Source organism: Salvelinus fontinalis, chromosome 8 (assembly GCF_029448725.1).
Source record: "Salvelinus fontinalis isolate EN_2023a chromosome 8, ASM2944872v1, whole genome shotgun sequence".
Lineage (NCBI taxonomy): Eukaryota > Metazoa > Chordata > Actinopteri > Salmoniformes > Salmonidae > Salvelinus > Salvelinus fontinalis.
Window position 1 is genome coordinate 51,719,910 of NC_074672.1, and position 19,896 is coordinate 51,739,805.

Here is a 19,896-nt window from a genome sequence, read left to right on the forward strand (position 1 = left end):
AGGAGATCAGTATGTCAGTCTCACCTGAAGACTTGTTTGTCATCAGGCGAATCACAACCTCTGTTGGGTCAATCCCCTGGTCCTGAAGCTGGGCACGGATCTACACACACACACACACACACACACACACACACACACACACAGACACAGACACAGACACAGACACAGACACAGACACAGACACAGACACAGACACAGACACAGACACAGACACAGACACAGACACAGACACAGACACAGACACAGACACAGACACAGACACAGACACAGACACAGACACAGACACAGACACACACAGACACAGACACAGACACAGACACAGACACACACACACACACACACACACACACACACACACACACCTCAATGATAGCACACATAAACCAAACCACATTTCATCATATGGACACACACACACACACACACACACACACACACACACACACACACACACACACACACACAGACACACACACACACACACACACACACACCTCAATGATAGCACACATAAACCACATTTCATCATATGGACACACACACACACACACACACACACACACACACACACACACACACACACACACACACACACACACACACACACCTCAATGATAGCACACATAAACCACATTTCATCATATGGACACACACACACACACCTCGTTGGCGGTTGCGTTGGGTGGCAGCATGCGTAGCATGATGATGTTGGAGGGTCTCTGGTTGAGGTGCAGGACGTCTGGTCTGTAGTCCATCTGAACTGGGTGCTCTATACAGGAAGAGGAGGAGGATGAGGTGGGATCTGGGCCCCCTAGGAACCCAGGACCCTCACGGTCCTCACCGGGACAACCCATAGAGAAACTCTATGGAGATAGAAGTACCAGAGTCATAGGTTACTTCTACTACAGTCACTACTACCGGGCTGGTACTATTACCGTATAACCAACGGTTAGTTATTAAACATAAAGGGTTACTTCTACTACAGTCACTACTACCTTCTACTACAGTCACTACTACAGTCACTACTACCTTCTACTACAGTCACTACTACCGGGCTGGTACTATTACCGTATAACCAACGGTTAGTTATTAAACATAAAGGGTTACTTCTACTACAGTCACTACTACCTTCTACTACAGTCACTACTACAGTCACTACTACCTTCTACTACAGTCACTACTACCGGGCTGGTACTATTACCGTATAACCAACGGTTAGTTATTAAACATAAAGGGTTACTTCTACTACAGTCACTACTACCGGGCTGGTACTATTACCGTATAACCAACGGTTAGTTATTAAACATAAAGGGTTACTTCTACTACAGTCACTACTACCGGGCTGGTACTATTACCGTATAACCAACGGTTAGTTATTAAACATAAAGGGTTACTTCTACTACAGTCACTACTACCTTCTACTACAGTCACTACTACAGTCACTACTACCTTCTACTACAGTCACTACTACCGGGCTGGTACTATTACCGTATAACCAACGGTTAGTTATTAAACATAAAGGGTTACTTCTACTACAGTCACTACTACCTTCTACTACAGTCACTACTACAGTCACTACTACCGGGCTGGTACTATTACCGTATAACCAACGGTTAGTTATTAAACATAAAGGGTTACTTCTACTACAGTCACTACTACCGGGCTGGTACTATTACCGTATAACCAACGGTTAGTTATTAAACATAAAGGGTTACTTCTACTACAGTCACTACTACCTTCTACTACAGTCACTACTACAGTCACTACTACCTTCTACTACAGTCACTACTACCGGGCTGGTACTATTACCGTATAACCAACGGTTAGTTATTAAACATAAAGGGTTACTTCTACTACAGTCACTACTACCTTCTACTACAGTCACTACTACAGTCACTACTACCTTCTACTACAGTCACTACTACCGGGCTGGTACTATTACCGTATAACCAACGGTTAGTTATTAAACATAAAGGGTTACTTCTACTACAGTCACTACTACCTTCTACTACAGTCACTACTACAGTCACTACTACCTTCTACTACAGTCACTACTACCGGGCTGGTACTATTACCGTATAACCAACGGTTAGTTATTAAACATAAAGGGTTACTTCTACTACAGTCACTACTACCTTCTACTACAGTCACTACTACAGTCACTACTACCTTCTACTACAGTCACTACTACCGGGCTGGTACTATTACCGTATAACCAACGGTTAGTTATTAAACATAAAGGGTTACTTCTACTACAGTCACTACTACCTTCTACTACAGTCACTACTACAGTCACTACTACCGGGCTGGTACTATTACCGTATAACCAACGGTTAGTTATTAAACATAAAGGGTTACTTCTACTACAGTCACTACTACCGGGCTGGTACTATTACCGTATAACCAACGGTTAGTTATTAAACATAAAGGGTTACTTCTACTACAGTCACTACTACCTTCTACTACAGTCACTACTACAGTCACTACTACCTTCTACTACAGTCACTACTACCGGGCTGGTACTATTACCGTATAACCAACGGTTAGTTATTAAACATAAAGGGTTACTTCTACTACAGTCACTACTACCTTCTACTACCTTCTACTACAGTCACTACTACCTTCTACTACAGTCACTACTACCGGGCTGGTACTATTACCGTATAACCAACGGTTAGTTATTAAACATAAAGGGTTACTTCTACTACAGTCACTACTACCTTCTACTACAGTCACTACTACAGTCACTACTACCTTCTACTACAGTCACTACTACCGGGCTGGTACTATTACCGTATAACCAACGGTTAGTTATTAAACATAAAGGGTTACTTCTACTACAGTCACTACTACCTTCTACTACAGTCACTACTACAGTCACTACTACCTTCTACTACAGTCACTACTACCTTCTACTACAGTCACTACTACAGTCACTACTACCTTCTACTACAGTCACTACTACCGGGCTGGTACTATTACCGTATAACCAACGGTTAGTTATTAAACATAAAGGGTTACTTCTACTACAGTCACTACTACCTTCTACTACAGTCACTACTACAGTCACTACTACCTTCTACTACAGTCACTACTACCGGGCTGGTACTATTACCGTATAACCAACGGTTAGTTATTAAACATAAAGGGTTACTTCTACTACAGTCACTACTACCTTCTACTACAGTCACTACTACAGTCACTACTACCTTCTACTACAGTCACTACTACCGGGCTGGTACTATTACCGTATAACCAACGGTTAGTTATTAAACATAAAGGGTTACTTCTACTACAGTCACTACTACCTTCTACTACAGTCACTACTACAGTCACTACTACCTTCTACTACAGTCACTACTACCGGGCTGGTACTATTACCGTATAACCAACGGTTAGTTATTAAACATAAAGGGTTACTTCTACTACAGTCACTACTACCTTCTACTACAGTCACTACTACAGTCACTACTACCTTCTACTACAGTCACTACTACCGGGCTGGTACTATTACCGTATAACCAACGGTTAGTTATTAAACATAAAGGGTTACTTCTACTACAGTCACTACTACCTTCTACTACAGTCACTACTACAGTCACTACTACCTTCTACTACAGTCACTACTACCGGGCTGGTACTATTACCGTATAACCAACGGTTAGTTATTAAACATAAAGGGTTACTTCTACTACAGTCACTACTACCTTCTACTACAGTCACTACTACAGTCACTACTACCTTCTACTACAGTCACTACTACCGGGCTGGTACTATTACCGTATAACCAACGATTAGTTATTAAACATAAAGGGTTACTTCTACTACAGTCACTACTACCTTCTACTACAGTCACTACTACAGTCACTACTACCTTCTACTACAGTCACTACTACCGGGCTGGTACTATTACCGTATAACCAACGGTTAGTTATTAAACATAAAGGGTTACTTCTACTACAGTCACTACTACCTTCTACTACAGTCACTACTACAGTCACTACTACCTTCTACTACAGTCACTACTACCGGGCTGGTACTATTACCGTATAACCAACGGTTAGTTATTAAACATAAAGGGTTACTTCTACTACAGTCACTACTACCTTCTACTACAGTCACTACTACAGTCACTACTACCTTCTACTACAGTCACTACTACCGGGCTGGTACTATTACCGTATAACCAACGGTTAGTTATTAAACATAAAGGGTTACTTCTACTACAGTCACTACTACCTTCTACTACAGTCACTACTACAGTCACTACTACCTTCTACTACAGTCACTACTACCGGGCTGGTACTATTACCGTATAACCAACGGTTAGTTATTAAACATAAAGGGTTACTTCTACTACAGTCACTACTACCTTCTACTACAGTCACTACTACAGTCACTACTACCTTCTACTACAGTCACTACTACAGTCACTACTACCTTCTACTACAGTCACTACTACCGGGCTGGTACTATTACCGTATAACCAACGGTTAGTTATTAAACATAAAAATCAGACATCCGGTATTTACATAATTATTCAGACCCTTTGCTGTGAGACTAGAAATTGAGCTCAGGTGCATCCTGTTTCTATTGATCATCCTTGAGATGTTTCTACAACTTGATTGGAGTCCACCTGTGGTAAATTCAATTGATTGAACATGATTTGGAAAGGCACACACCTGTCTATATAAGGTCCCACAGCTGACAGTGCATGTCAGAGCAAAAACCAAGCTATTAGTTTGAAGGAATTGTCTGTAGAGCTCTGAGACAGGATTGTGTCGAGGCACAGATCTGGGGAAGGGTACCAAAACATTTCTGCAGCATTGAAGGTCCCCAAGAACACAGTGGTCTCCATCATTCATAAATGGAAGAAGTTTGGAACCACCAAGACTCTTCCTGGAGCTGGCCGCCTGGCCAAACTGAGCAATCAGGGGAGAAGGGCCTTGGTCAGGGAGGTGACCAAGAACCCGATGGTCACTCTGACAGAATTCTAGAGTTCCTCTGTGGAGATGAGAGAACCTTCCAGAAGGACAACCATCTCTGCAGCACTCCACCAATCAGGCCTTTACAATAGAGTGGCCAGACAGAAACCACTCCTCAGTAAAAGGCATGACAGCCCGCTTGGAGTTTGCCAAAAAGCACCTAAAGACTCTGACCATGAGAAACAAGATTCTCTGGTCTGATGAAACCAAGATTGAACTATTTGGCCTGAATGACAAGCGTCACCTCTGTAGGAAACCTGGCACCATCCCTACGGTGAAGCATGGTGGTGGCAACATCATGCTGTGGGGATGTTTTTCAGCGGCAGGGACTGGGACACTCGTCAAGACTGAGGGAAAGATGAACGGAGCAAAGTACAGAGAGATCCTTGATGAAAACCTGCTCCAGAGCGCTCAGAACCTCAGACTTGGGACAAAACTTCACCTTCCTTCTACAGCAAACAATGACATTCTGGATGATTCTGTGCTTCCAACTTTGTGGCAACAGTTTGGGGAAGGCCCTTTCCTGTTTCAGCACGATAATGCCCCCGTGCAAAAAGCGAGGTCCATACAGAACTGGTTTGTCGAGATCGGTGTGGAAGAACTTGACTGGCCTGCACAGCCCTCTTGTGTCAACCCCATCGAAAACCTTTGGCATGAATTGGAACGCAGAACGGCGAGCCAGGCCTAATCGCCTAACATTAGTTCTCGACCTCACTAATGCTCTTGTGGCTGAATGGAAGCAAGTCCCCTGCAGTAATGTTCCAACATATATACACACACTAAGTGAACAAATCATTAGGAACACCCCTTTTTCCCATGACAGACTGACCAGGTGAATATGGTAGTAGGTAACAGGTGCACCGGTTTGTGTTAAGAACTGCAATGCTGCTGGCGTTTTCACACTCAACAGTTTCCCGATGTGTATCAAGAATGGTCCACCACCCAAAGGACATCCAGCCAACTTGACACAACTGTGGGAAGCTTTGGAGTCAACGAGGGCCAGCATTCCTGTGGAACGCTTTCGACACCTTGTAGAATCCCATGCCCCGACGAATTGATGCCGTTCTGAGGACAAACGGGGTACAACTCCATATTAGGAAGGTGTTCCTAATGTTTTGTCCACTCAGTGTGTATACTGTATAATAACCCTCCCGTTGTCTCGGCGGGTCAGAGCGACCCCGGGCAGATCCGAGTTGATTGCCCGTGTCTGTGTGTGGGTCGGAGTGACCCCGGCAGCGTTAGCAAGGTGTATGTTGTAACCCTCCTGCCCCTGTGTGGGCGGGGTCATAGTGACGTCAGAGGGGTCAGAGTGACCCCGGCGGCGTTAGCAAGGTGTATGTTGTAACCCTCCTGCCCCTGCCCCTGTGTGGGCGGGGTCATAGTGACGTCAGAGGGGTCAGAGTGACCCTCGGCAGCGTCACCTGTCGCTTCCCCCGTGTCTGTGTGGGTCAGAGAGACCCTGGCAGGCCGGGGTCACAGTGACCCAACACCACCACCTGCTGGATACTAGTAAAAGGTCCTGCCCCAAAATTGACACTCTCAACATTCCGGGCAAGGGCCTGTGTCGAATACGGCGTGTCTGCCCCCAACGGGCCCTTGGGCCCCGTGTGAGTTTGGATATCGAATCTAAAAACGCCCCCCTACAAACTACTTTCCCTTGGTTGTGGAAATTGTGCCTTTCGGGTATGGCTGTTGTTAGACAACCTTCCCCTTGCCTCGGCGGGACAGAGTGACCACCGGCCAGCGTTCCGAGTCGATTCCCAGTGTCTGTGTGGGTTAGAGAGACCCCGGCAGCGTTTAGCAAGGTGTATGTTGTAACCCTCCTACCCCTGTCTGGGCCAGGTCACATTGACCCGAGCCCTGTTGTAAGCCCTGCGTTATGAGTTGTTCCCCTCTGTTCCGGGGGCCTGGGGTCAGAGTGACCCCTGCGGCGTTAGCAAGGTGTATGTTGTAAACCCTCCCCTCCTACCCCTGTCTGAGCCGGGTCGGAGTGACCCGGGGCCTGTGTTAGGAGTTGTTCCCCTCTGTCTGGGCCGGGTCGGAGTGACCCCGGCAGGGACCAGTTGTCCCCACCAACTCTGTGCACGACCTCGGTGCTATCACGCGGGTAGGCCAGCCGAGCGTCCCGGATGGGACCGAAGGGGCCAAGGGCCGAAGGACCGAAGGGGCCAAGGGCCGAAGGGCCGAAGGGGCGAAGGGCCGAAGGAGCAGGCAGGGCCGACCACGCGCCTCGTCCATTCGCGTGCCTCGTCCCATTCACGTGGCCACCGTAGCAGGGCGTAGAGAGGCTACTAATATTGTCAGGAAGAAGAAGAAGAAGAAGAAGAGGACGACGACGAGGACGACGACGAGGAGGAATACGACCCCGCCGAGCGTGAGCCCTCCGCCTACGACAGTAAGCAGGACGTAGAGAGCCTACTAATATTGTCAGGAAGAAGATGAACAAGAACAACAACAACAAGAACAAGAACAACAACAACAACAACAACAAGAAGAACAAGATGAGGACGATGATGAGGACAACGACGAGGACGACGGCGACGAGGAATACGACCCCGCCGAGCGTGTTGCCTCCGCCTACGACGCCTCGCAGTCCCGGTTTCAGCGCGGCTCAGGTCCTGGAACAGATATCCTCCAGCGTCGACCAAGAAGACGAAGAAGACTACTGCGATTCCGAAGAGGAGGACGTTTCGGAAGATGAAGACGGTGAGGAATACAACCCCGAGCGCGACGCGGACGACTACGAAGACGACTCGGCCTCGCGGTCGTGCTCCTCTTCGGAGGAAGAGCCGGAGGAAGAGCCGGAGGAAGAGCCGGAGGGAGACGCGGCCGCTGCCCGAGAGCGAGACAGAGAGCCAGACAGAGCCAGAGAGCCAGAGCGAGAAAGGGAGACGTTGCTGTCGAAAAACGGCAAAATCAAATGGTCCTCCGCGGCCTATCGCGGCCCGGACCGACCCCGCGCCATCCGCCCGCCCTGCCCCGCCGTGACGCCGGGCCCCACGGCCTACGCCGCGTCGCGAGCGCTCGACATCGAGTCCGCCTTCCGGCTGTTTGTCACACCGGCGATAGAAAGGATCATCGTGGACATGACCAATCTGCAGGGGGTGAGAAAATACGGAGACGGCTGGCGACCCATGGACTCCACCGACCTGCGCGCCTACGTAGGGCTGCTGATCCTAGCCGGCGTCTACAGGTCCCGAGGCGAGGCCGCGGCCAGCCTGTGGGACGCCGAGAGCGGCAGGACCGTGTTCCGCGCCACCATGCCGCTCAAGGCGTTTCACAAGTACTCGAAGCTGCTGCGATTCGACGACCGCCAGTCGAGACCCGCGAGACTCGCCACCGACAGACTGGCGGCCGTGAGAGAGGTGTGGGACCTGTGGGAGGAGCGGCTGCAGGCCCTCTACAACCCGGGGCCCGAAGTGACGGTGGACGAACAACTGGTCCCGTTCAGAGGTACCGTCTATGCATCTGTGTACGTACGCGTAGCGTAGAGAGCACGGGCAGTCTATGTATCTGTGTTTGTACGCGTGGCATAGAGAGCACGGGCAGTCTATGTATCTGTGCATAGAGAGCGGTAGCAGTCAATGTATCTGCGTATGTACGCGTGGCGTAGAGAGCACGGGCAGTCTATGTATCTGTGCATAGAGAGCGGTAGCAGTCAATGTATCTGTGTATGTACGTGTAGTAGCACGGGCAGCGGTAGCAATCGGCAGTAGTAGCAATGGGCAGCAGTAGCAATGGGCAGTGGCACGGGCGGCGGCGGCGGCTGCGTGTAACGTAAACGCAGTGCGCCCCGATGGTGAGCCGGTAACTCATGACGCTGCTAATCTCCTGCTAATTTCCTCTCCCTCTCCTCTCCCTCTCCTCTCCCTCTCCTCTCCCTCCCCTCAAGGACGCTGTCCTTTCCGACAGTACATTCCCAGCAAGCCGGCCAAATACGGCATCAAGTCGTGGGTGGCCTGCGACGCCAAGTCCAGCTACGCTTGGAAGATGCAAGTGTACACCGGCAAGGCGGCCGGCGGATGCCCCGAGAAGAACCAGGGCGCGCGCGTCGTCCTCGATCTGACCGAGGGACTGCCGGCCGGTCACAACGTCACGTGTGACAATTTCTTCACCTCCTACGAACTCGGGCAGCGGCTCCTCGAGAGGAACCTCACCATGGTGGGCACGGTGCGAAAGAACAAGCCCGAGCTCCCTCCCGCGCTGCTCCAGTCCAAGGGCAGACAGGTCTCGTCCTCCAGGTTCGCCTTCACGCCCACCGCCACTCTAGTGTCCTACCTGGCAAAGAGAAATAAGAACGTGCTGCTTCTGAGCACGCGGCACGCGGAGCCCGACGTCAGCGATCGCCGAGACCGGAAGCCGGCCCTCATCCTAGACTACAACTGCAACAAGGGCGGCGTGGACAACCTAGACAAGGTGGTCGGGACCTACAGCTGCAGACGGATGACCGCCCGCTGGCCCCTGGTCATCTTCCACAACATCCTCGACGTGTCCTCCTACAACGCCTTTGTCATATGGCGAGAGATCAACCCCGACTGGATGCCCGGGAAGCGGAACAAGAGGAGGGTGTTCCTGGAGCAGCTCGGAAAGGCGCTCGTGAAGCCCTTGATCCAAAGAAGGCAGCGTCTCCCCCGCACCGAAGCCGCGTCCGCACTTGTCAAAGTCATACGGGGCGAGCGTGTATCCGCCGAGGCTCGTCCGCAGGCCCGCGAGCGAGCCGCCGGCCCGGCCGCCGCCGCCCCGGCCGCCCCGCTGGGGGCGAGTAAGAGGAAGAGGTGTCAGGTCTGCCCACCCAAGAAGGACGCCAAGACACACACAGCGTGCTGCAGGTGTAAGAAATACATCTGCAAAGGCTGTTCACACCCATACTGTCACACTTGTGCCCACTGGGCCTTTAGCCAAGACGGGACAGAGTGACCCGGGGGGGGGGGGGACACTGTGTGCTAGGCATAATAGAAGGACAACGGGAGGGTTATAAGGAACAGCTGACTGAAGTACCAGTCTCTTCCGGTAACATTCTCCTCCCTGTACTCCGTGTCATATGCAAAAGACACGGGCCTTTCTACCCATCTTCAAATTAGGAAACATTCTATCATGAATGAGCTTGAGGAGAACAGATGATTTGATACTGATTCAATAACCCTCACTGCTATCCGCCAATCAAAACGATTATGCAAATATTGGAACTCTCCACAAAACACACTTTTGGCAAAGAGTTTCTAAACCCCAGAGATGCAACATCACAACACTTCCAGGAACGTTTGCGAAAACAAACAGGGCGGGGTCTAGAACATATGTAATTAATCCAACCCTCGTGGAAAAGTGGCAAATTGACACGTCTTCATTTTCATCAAAAAAACTACTTTATATCGAAGGAGCGCCTTTGATTTGACGGCATGAGGGTATAGAATAACTATCTTCAAAGTAATGACTCGGGACGTCGGGTTTGATATGAAAGCTTCTTTTAGTTTGAATACTTGATCACGTTACATTTAACAACTTTAGATTCTACAGAGCAATGCCTGTAAGATGCTAGCGCAAAGGAGCCATCAATCACCTGTTAATTGCACTTAACTAGCGCGTTCACTCTCTACTTCCTGTCGCAAGGCATTCTGGAACTTGCAGTCAAAAGCGTAATTCAATACTAACCAATACAATTACATACGTAAATAACTGTAAAGAAATATCTTTAGATACAGCTCAATGAATTAACTTAAACATTAACTCTGTAACACATTAAAGTTACAACAGAGGCGTGCTCGGTTCAGCGTGAGACGACCGTTCGACCCGACGATGTAGCTAGTCAACGTCGCCATGACATCATCTACAAGCGTGATCACGGACGTCGGTATCCGGTTGCTATGCAACGGTCTGTTAAAAGTGGCTAGCTCTCGTCTAAAATCTCAAACTAAATGCATAAACGCAATTCCAACCACAAAAAACAGTCTTAGCTTTGAGTTTTAAACCTCAAAATTCAATATATTGCCTAGATAAGAGCTAAAATGTCTGTTTGTGAATTTGTTATACTTCTAATTCTATTTTCTGGGCGCCACATGTTGTCATGAAACATTAATGTTATTTCCAACAACCAATGAGCAACTTCGCTGTATATCCAACTGCATATTGAACGTTTAGGGGGGCGAGTTCGTAAATTCTCTGTGTCTATCTACTCTGATTTCAGAGCACTCTCATCTGAGTAGTACCAGAGAGCAGAATAACTGATGAATTTACCAATGCAGAAATAGCATTATAAATATTCACTTACCTTTGATGATCTTCATCAGAATGCACTCCCAGGAATCCCTTTTTGTTTGTGCGTTTAGTTCAAAAAATCCAAAATCACGACGCGCAGGCACACTTAGTCCAGACGAAAAGTCAAAAAATTCCATTACAGTTCTTAGAAACATGTCAAACGATGTATAGAATCAATCTTTAGGATGTTTTTATCATAAATCTTCAATAATGTTTCAACCGGAGAATTCCTTTGTCTTCAGAAAGGAGAAGGAACGCAGCTACCTCTCACGGGGGCGCTCCTGAGTGATCTCATGGCACTCTGCCAGACACCTGATTGAAACAGCTCTAATTCCCTCATCCTTCACAGTAGAAGCCTGAAACAAGGTTCTAAAGACTGTTGACATCTAGTGGAAGCCTTTGGAAGTGCAATATGACCCCATAGACACTGTATATTTGATAGGCAATGACTTGAAAAACTACAAACCTCAGATTTCCCACTTCCTGGTTGGATTTTCTCTCAGGTTTTTGCCTGCCATATGAGTTCTGTTATACTCACAAACATCATTCAAACAGTTTTAGAAACTTCAGAGTGTTTTCTATCCAAATATATGAATAATATGCATATCTTAGCTTCTGGGCCTGAGTAGCAGGCAGTTTACTCTGGGCACCTTATTCATCCAAGCTACTCAATACTGCCCCCAGCCATAAGTCGTTTTAACTGATGTGGCTCATTTGTGATGTCAGTTGAGTTTAATCAACAAATCACAGGGCATATCGATGGGTACACTTCCTGCTTTTACTTCCTGCCTTGCTCCTATGGGTACACTCGCAATGGACACCAGTCCACCCATTATGACATCATTGAGTTGAATTAGGACACCAGTCCACCCATTATGACATCATTGAGTTGAATTAGGACACCAGTCCACCCATTATGACATCATTGAGTTGAATTAGGACACCAGTCCACCCATTATGACATCATTGAGTTGAATTAGGACACTAGTCCACCCATTATGCCATCATTGAGTTGAATGGGGACACTAGCCCACCCATTATGCCATCATTGAGTTGAATGGGGACACTAGCCCACCCATTATGCCATCATTGATTTGAATGGGGACACTAGTCCACCCATTATGCCATCATTGAGTTGAATGGGGACACTAGTCCACCCATTATGCCATCATTGAGTTGAATGGGGACGCCCATTCTATTCATTCTAGTTGTATGGCAGCACATGCAGTCAGGAATCAAGGAGAGGAGAAAATGTGTAAAATAAATACAGATTTGAGCGGTTATTAAGGAGACCTTTATTGGCCATTTGACTGGCCAATAAACATCATCCAAAATTCCATGACCTTCATCAACACTACTACTGATCCTAGCTACTACAATCTAAAGTACTATTTCTACAGTAGTACCATCAACACTACTACTGATACTAGCTACTACAATCTAAAGTACTATTTCTACAGTAGTACCATCAACACTACTACTGATACTAGCTACTACAATCTAAAGTACTATTTCTACAGTAGTACCATCAACACTACTACTGATCCTAGCTACTACAATCTAAAGTACTATTTCTACAGTAGTACCATCAACACTACTACTGATCCTAGCTACTACAATCTAAAGTACTATTTCTACAGTAGTACCATCAACACTACTACTGATCCTAGCTACTACAATCTAAAGTACTATTTCTACAGTAGTACCATCAACACTACTACTGATCCTAGCTACTACAATCTAAAGTACTATTTCTACAGTAGTACCATCAACACTACTACTGATCCTAGCTACTACAATCTAAAGTACTATTTCTACAGTAGTACCATCAACACTACTACTGATCCTAGCTACTACAATCTAAAGTACTATTTCTACAGTAGTACCATCAACACTACTACTGATCCTAGCTACTACAATCTAAAGTACTATTTCTACAGTAGTACCATCAACACTACTACTGATCCTAGCTACTACAATCTAAAGTACTATTTCTACAGTAGTACCATCAACACTACTACTGATCCTAGCTACTACAATCTAAAGTACTATTTCTACAGTAGTACCATCAACACTACTACTGATCCTAGCTACTACAATCTAAAGTACTATTTCTACAGTAGTACCATCAACACTACTACTGATCCTAGCTACTACAATCTAAAGTACTATTTCTACAGTAGTACCATCAACACTACTACTGATCCTAGCTACTACAATCTAAAGTACTATTTCTACAGTAGTACCATCAACACTACTACTGATACTAGCTACTACAATCTAAAGTACTATTTCTACAGTAGTACCATCAACACTACTACTGATCCTAGCTACTACAATCTAAAGTACTATTTCTACAGTAGTACCATCAACACTACTACTGATACTAGCTACTACAATCTAAAGTACTATTTCTACAGTAGTACCATCAACACTACTACTGATACTAGCTACTACAATCTAAAGTACTATTTCTACAGTAGTACCATCAACACTACTACTGATACTAGCTACTACAATCTAAAGTACTATTTCTACAGTAGTACCATCAACACTACTACTGATCCTAGCTACTACAATCTAAAGTACTATTTCTACAGTAGTACCATCAACACTACTACTGATCCTAGCTACTACAATCTAAAGTACTATTTCTACAGTAGTACCATCAACACTACTACTGATACTAGCTACTACAATCTAAAGTACTATTTCTACAGTAGTACCATCAACACTACTACTGATACTAGCTACTACAATCTAAAGTACTATTTCTACAGTAGTACCATCAACACTACTACTGATACTAGCTACTACAATCTAAAGTACTATTTCTACAGTAGTACCATCAACACTACTACTGATACTAGCTACTACAATCTAAAGTACTATTTCTACAGTAGTACCATCAACACTACTACTGATACTAGCTACTACAATCTAAAGTACTATTTCTACAGTAGTACCATCAACACTACTACTGATACTAGCTACTACAATCTAAAGTACTATTTCTACAGTAGTACCATCAACACTACTACTGATCCTAGCTACTACAATCTAAAGTACTATTTCTACAGTAGTACCATCAACACTACTACTGATCCTAGCTACTACAATCTAAAGTACTATTTCTACAGTAGTACCATCAACACTACTACTGATACTAGCTACTACAATCTAAAGTACTATTTCTACAGTAGTACCATCAACACTACTACTGATCCTAGCTACTACAATCTAAAGTACTATTTCTACAGTAGTACCATCAACACTACTACTGATACTAGCTACTACAATCTAAAGTACTATTTCTACAGTAGTACCATCAACACTACTACTGATACTAGCTACTACAATCTAAAGTACTATTTCTACAGTAGTACCATCAACACTACTACTGATCCTAGCTACTACAATCTAAAGTACTATTTCTACAGTAGTACCATCAACACTACTACTGATACTAGCTACTACAATCTAAAGTACTATTTCTACAGTAGTACCATCAACACTACTACTGATACTAGCTACTACAATCTAAAGTACTATTTCTACAGTAGTACCATCAACACTACTACTGATACTAGCTACTACAATCTAAAGTACTATTTCTACAGTAGTACCATCAACACTACTACTGATCCTAGCTACTACAATCTAAAGTACTATTTCTACAGTAGTACCATCAACACTACTACTGATCCTAGCTACTACAATCTAAAGTACTATTTCTACAGTAGTACCATCAACACTACTACTGATCCTAGCTACTACAATCTAAAGTACTATTTCTACAGTAGTACCATCAACACTACTACTGATCCTAGCTACTACAATCTAAAGTACTATTTCTACAGTAGTACCATCAACACTACTACTGATCCTAGCTACTACAATCTAAAGTACTATTTCTACAGTAGTACCATCAACACTACTACTGATACTAGCTACTACAATCTAAAGTACTATTTCTACAGTAGTACCATCAACACTACTACTGATACTAGCTACTACAATCTAAAGTACTATTTCTACAGTAGTACCATCAACACTACTACTGATACTAGCTACTACAATCTAAAGTACTATTTCTACAGTAGTACCATCAACACTACTACTGATACTAGCTACTACAATCTAAAGTACTATTTCTACAGTAGTACCATCAACACTACTACTGATACTAGCTACTACAATCTAAAGTACTATTTCTACAGTAGTACCATCAACACTACTACTGATACTAGCTACTACAATCTAAAGTACTATTTCTACAGTAGTACCATCAACACTACTACTGATCCTAGCTACTACAATCTAAAGTACTATTTCTACAGTAGTACCATCAACACTACTACTGATACTAGCTACTACAATCTAAAGTACTATTTCTACAGTAGTACCATCAACACTACTACTGATACTAGCTACTACAATCTAAAGTACTATTTCTACAGTAGTACCATCAACACTACTACTGATCCTAGCTACTACAATCTAAAGTACTATTTCTACAGTAGTACCATCAACACTACTACTGATCCTAGCTACTACAATCTAAAGTACTATTTCTACAGTAGTACCATCAACACTACTACTGATACTAGCTACTACAATCTAAAGTACTATTTCTACAGTAGTACCATCAACACTACTACTGATACTAGCTACTACAATCTAAAGTACTATTTCTACAGTAGTACCATCAACACTACTACTGATACTAGCTACTACAATCTAAAGTACTATTTCTACAGTAGTACCATCAACACTACTACTGATACTAGCTACTACAATCTAAAGTACTATTTCTACAGTAGTACCATCAACACTACTACTGATACTAGCTACTACAATCTAAAGTACTATTTCTACAGTAGTACCATCAACACTACTACTGATACTAGCTACTACAATCTAAAGTACTATTTCTACAGTAGTACCATCAACACTACTACTGATACTAGCTACTACAATCTAAAGTACTATTTCTACAGTAGTACCATCAACACTACTACTGATACTAGCTACTACAATCTAAAGTACTATTTCTACAGTAGTACCATCAACACTACTACTGATACTAGCTACTACAATCTAAAGTACTATTTCTACAGTAGTACCATCAACACTACTACTGATACTAGCTACTACAATCTAAAGTACTATTTCTACAGTAGTACCATCAACACTACTACTGATACTAGCTACTACAATCTAAAGTACTATTTCTACAGTAGTACCATCAACACTACTACTGATACTAGCTACTACAATCTAAAGTACTATTTCTACAGTAGTACCATCAACACTACTACTGATACTAGCTACTACAATCTAAAGTACTATTTCTACAGTAGTACCATCAACACTACTACTGATACTAGCTACTACAATCTAAAGTACTATTTCTACAGTAGTACCATCAACACTACTACTGATACTAGCTACTACAATCTAAAGTACTATTTCTACAGTAGTACCATCAACACTACTACTACTGCAGTAAAAGCTATTTATTCCACTACCATTAAAAAATTTAAAAATTAAGACAGTGGAAGCAAGCACACAAATTTGCTTAGAAAATGTCCTTTTCTAGTTTTCCGTCTATTATATATGGTTGAGTATCGTAAAATACACCTCCCCCTGAATCAGTGGATGTAGCAGGCGGCCCACCTTTCTCTTCCCTAGTCCTTCTCCTCTGGGGAACCTCTTCTCCACCCCTGGTCCTCTTCTCACGGTGTTGTAATCCTCCTGTCCTCCACCTTCCATCCTCCCCCAGTCTCCCTCTCTCTCTCTCTCCCCTGGGTGAGAGGTGTGGTTATCTGGGTATCCCCCCCTTCCTCCGGCCTCGGACCCAGGCCTGAAGCTCTGGAAGTCTCTCCTGTATTGCTCTTCTTCGCTCTCCTCTCTCTGCAGCCTGGGCAGGGCTACCTCTGGCTGGAGTAGGACCTGGGATCGAGGGGGGCAGGATGATAGTAACCCTTTACCCACACGACCCGGACCGCCCCCTTCCCCTCTTCCCCGACGCGTCTGACGGAACCCCGGCCGGTTGTCGTGGAGACGGCCCGGGGTCGCGAACTCCCGGACGCACGCCAGTCGGTCGGCTTGGTCCCCGTGGCCGGAGGCAGCTCTGAAGTCATATCCTGACCCCGGCTCCGCCTCTTCCTGTCCGTAGCCGCGGTAGTCCATGTAGCGGTAGTCGTTGTCGGAGGAGCTGTTGCAGTCTCCCCGACCCACCCTTCTGTTAGAGGGAAGAGAGGGAGAGATGGAGAGACAGAGAGAGGGGTGGTTAAAGTATAGAAGAGACTACAGTAGAAACTCAGAGAGATAGAAAATAACTTACCTTCTGTCATAGTGCATACTGGTCCACTGACTGTCTGTTCGCTCTCCTCCTCCTCTCCTACAGTCGCAGCATTTCCACACTCTGAAACGCACAAAAGTCATACAGAGTATGAAAACTGACAGCTAGCTAGGTACAGTGGTACACGGTGACATACCTACAGGGCCTAGCCCGCGGCATGTTGATAGGCCAGCTACAGTACAGGCAGTGAATGAGACCAATAGCCAAATCAAATCAAATCTAATTTTATTGGTAGCGTACACAGATTTGCAGCGAAACGCTTGTGTTTCTAGCTCCAACAGTTCAGTAATATATAATGCTTGTGTTTCTAGCTCCAACAGTGCAGTAATACATAATGCTTGTGTTTCTAGCTCCAACAGTGCAGTAATATCCGTAATTGCCTGTAGGCTCATGTCTGAGCCGTTGAATTGCGACTCCACTTTGTCTCTATAGCGACATTTCGGTTGTTTGATTGCCTTACGGAAGAAACAACTACACTGTTTATATTCGGCCATGTTCCCGGTCATCTTTCCATGTTTAAATGCGGTGGTTTCAGCCGCCAGCTATCCACGGTGAGGGACTGTAGAAAGCAGCCTCTAGCTATAGGTTACAGCAGGCCTAGAGTCAGAGAGAGACCATCCGTCCGTCGTGGGACCTAAATTACTAAAAGACTGTTGAATAGAGTATGATTCTAAATATAGAGGCCTCTTAGACAGGGAGTGATAGCTTTCACCAACAAACAGACAGTCGTTCAACACTGGCCAGACAGCCAACCTGAACCGAGCTATCGTCTATCTACCTGCGGTTGGCTACCAGTACTGCTGTAACATCGTGACCCAGGCCGGGTTGTTCAGTGTAATGCGCTGTTATAACAGACTACTGCTGTTAATGCTGTTACTGGTGTATGTGATGCTTCTCTTTAGGTCACTGCTCCTCGAGTGGTATAGATAAGTAATCAACTGTCACCACAGTATAATATTGGGCAGGTTGATAGAAAGACGATCTACTGTAGGTAGCTACAGTACAGTACTGGGCAGGCAGCTGCCTTTCTGTCCCCTGCATATACCTTGAATGACTCCCTCTCTCCACCTTAGCCCCAAGGTGGTGTGAGAGACAGACATAGCAAAGATATACAGTACTGGTATTTATCTTGTACTACTATCTTAATATTTGACGGACCATTTTACAGTTCCACTGAGTTGTCTGTTACTATCTCTAGAGCAGGGGTGGGCAACTCCAGCCCAGAGAGTCGCGATGGACCGCCAGTAAATATCGACCCACCGGCACCGAGGAATACCATTTCTAGATGACCGATAGTCCGACACACGAAACCACCACTGTCTGAACGGTGCACTGATACACGTAATCATTATGAACGGCAGCTAAATAGCCGGTATTGCTTCCAAACATAATACAGAAAGTAAACGTTAATAGAACGAGTACTATTCAGTCCCGGTCAGCTGATAGTGCGGTGAAGTTGGTTAGCTAATGTAAACTCGACGAGCTCTAGGACCAGCCTTTATTAACAGTTGAAAAGAATAATTGACAATACAAATAAGAAACTCGACATTATTGTGCAAATTATAAATATCTTACCTTCCTCGAGTTCAAGTAAAACGACTTGGTGTAATGATATTGATCTAGCTAGCTACATATGCAGGTTTGTACTGGGAGATAGCATTAGCTAGCTACATCTGCAGGTTTGTACTGGGAGATAGCATTAGCTAGCTACATCTGCAGCTTTGTACTGGGAGATAGCATTAGCTAGCTACATATGCAGGTTTGTACTGGGAGATAGCATTAGCTAGCTACATATGCAGGTTTGTACTGAGTGATAGCGTTAGCTAGCTAGTTCGGGTCCACAAATGAAAATGGCTACGTTTAGTGTACATAGGCGGATGTTGATAGTTGATTCGACTATCCGATTGGTGTACACAGCGCCGACATTACTTTATCCGTGAATATGATTGGACGGCTGTGAATTAAGGTCCTTATAACTACTGTCATGGAATAGCAGGACAGGATATCTATATTAATATAATTATGATAAATCTGGAGAAAAAAAATATTTTAGAATCTCCTCAGTTAGTCTGCCTGTTTGACTGTGCTATGCAGCTTTTAATGTCGCCACTGCTACATGCTACTCTTACATTTGCAAGTACTAGGACATCTTACATTGTACTTTGTATTACAATACAATATATTACATACATATTACAATGTATTGCAATATTTTGAATTACATTCCTACTCACAAATCAGTAGGGCTGGGTTCCCTGTGATTTTAGTTGTCCCCCCAAGTTTTCCGAGCAT

The 19,896-nt window shown here is 44.9% G+C and overlaps 1 protein-coding gene across 4 annotated transcripts in view; it reads right to left on the reverse strand.

Annotated features, from left to right (window-relative positions):
* The window catches only part of rbm10 (RNA binding motif protein 10), an 80,594-nt gene extending 61,126 nt beyond the window's left edge, over positions 1-19,468 (reverse strand). For 3 of the 4 annotated variants that reach the window (XM_055932798.1, XM_055932797.1, XM_055932796.1), the window contains exons 1-5: positions 19,180-19,468; positions 17,587-17,667; positions 16,917-17,484; positions 663-863; positions 25-100 (exon numbers count right to left, since the gene is read on the reverse strand). In XM_055932798.1, the coding sequence (XP_055788773.1) occupies positions 25-100; positions 663-863; positions 16,917-17,484; positions 17,587-17,603 (862 nt within the window). In that variant the 5' untranslated portion in view covers positions 17,604-17,667; positions 19,180-19,468. Of the gene's footprint in view, positions 1-24; positions 101-662; positions 864-16,916; positions 17,485-17,586; positions 17,668-19,179 lie in introns of those variants that run through there. The other variant, XM_055932799.1, reaches the window with a different exon arrangement.
* Positions 19,469-19,896: the final 428 nt, after the last annotated feature.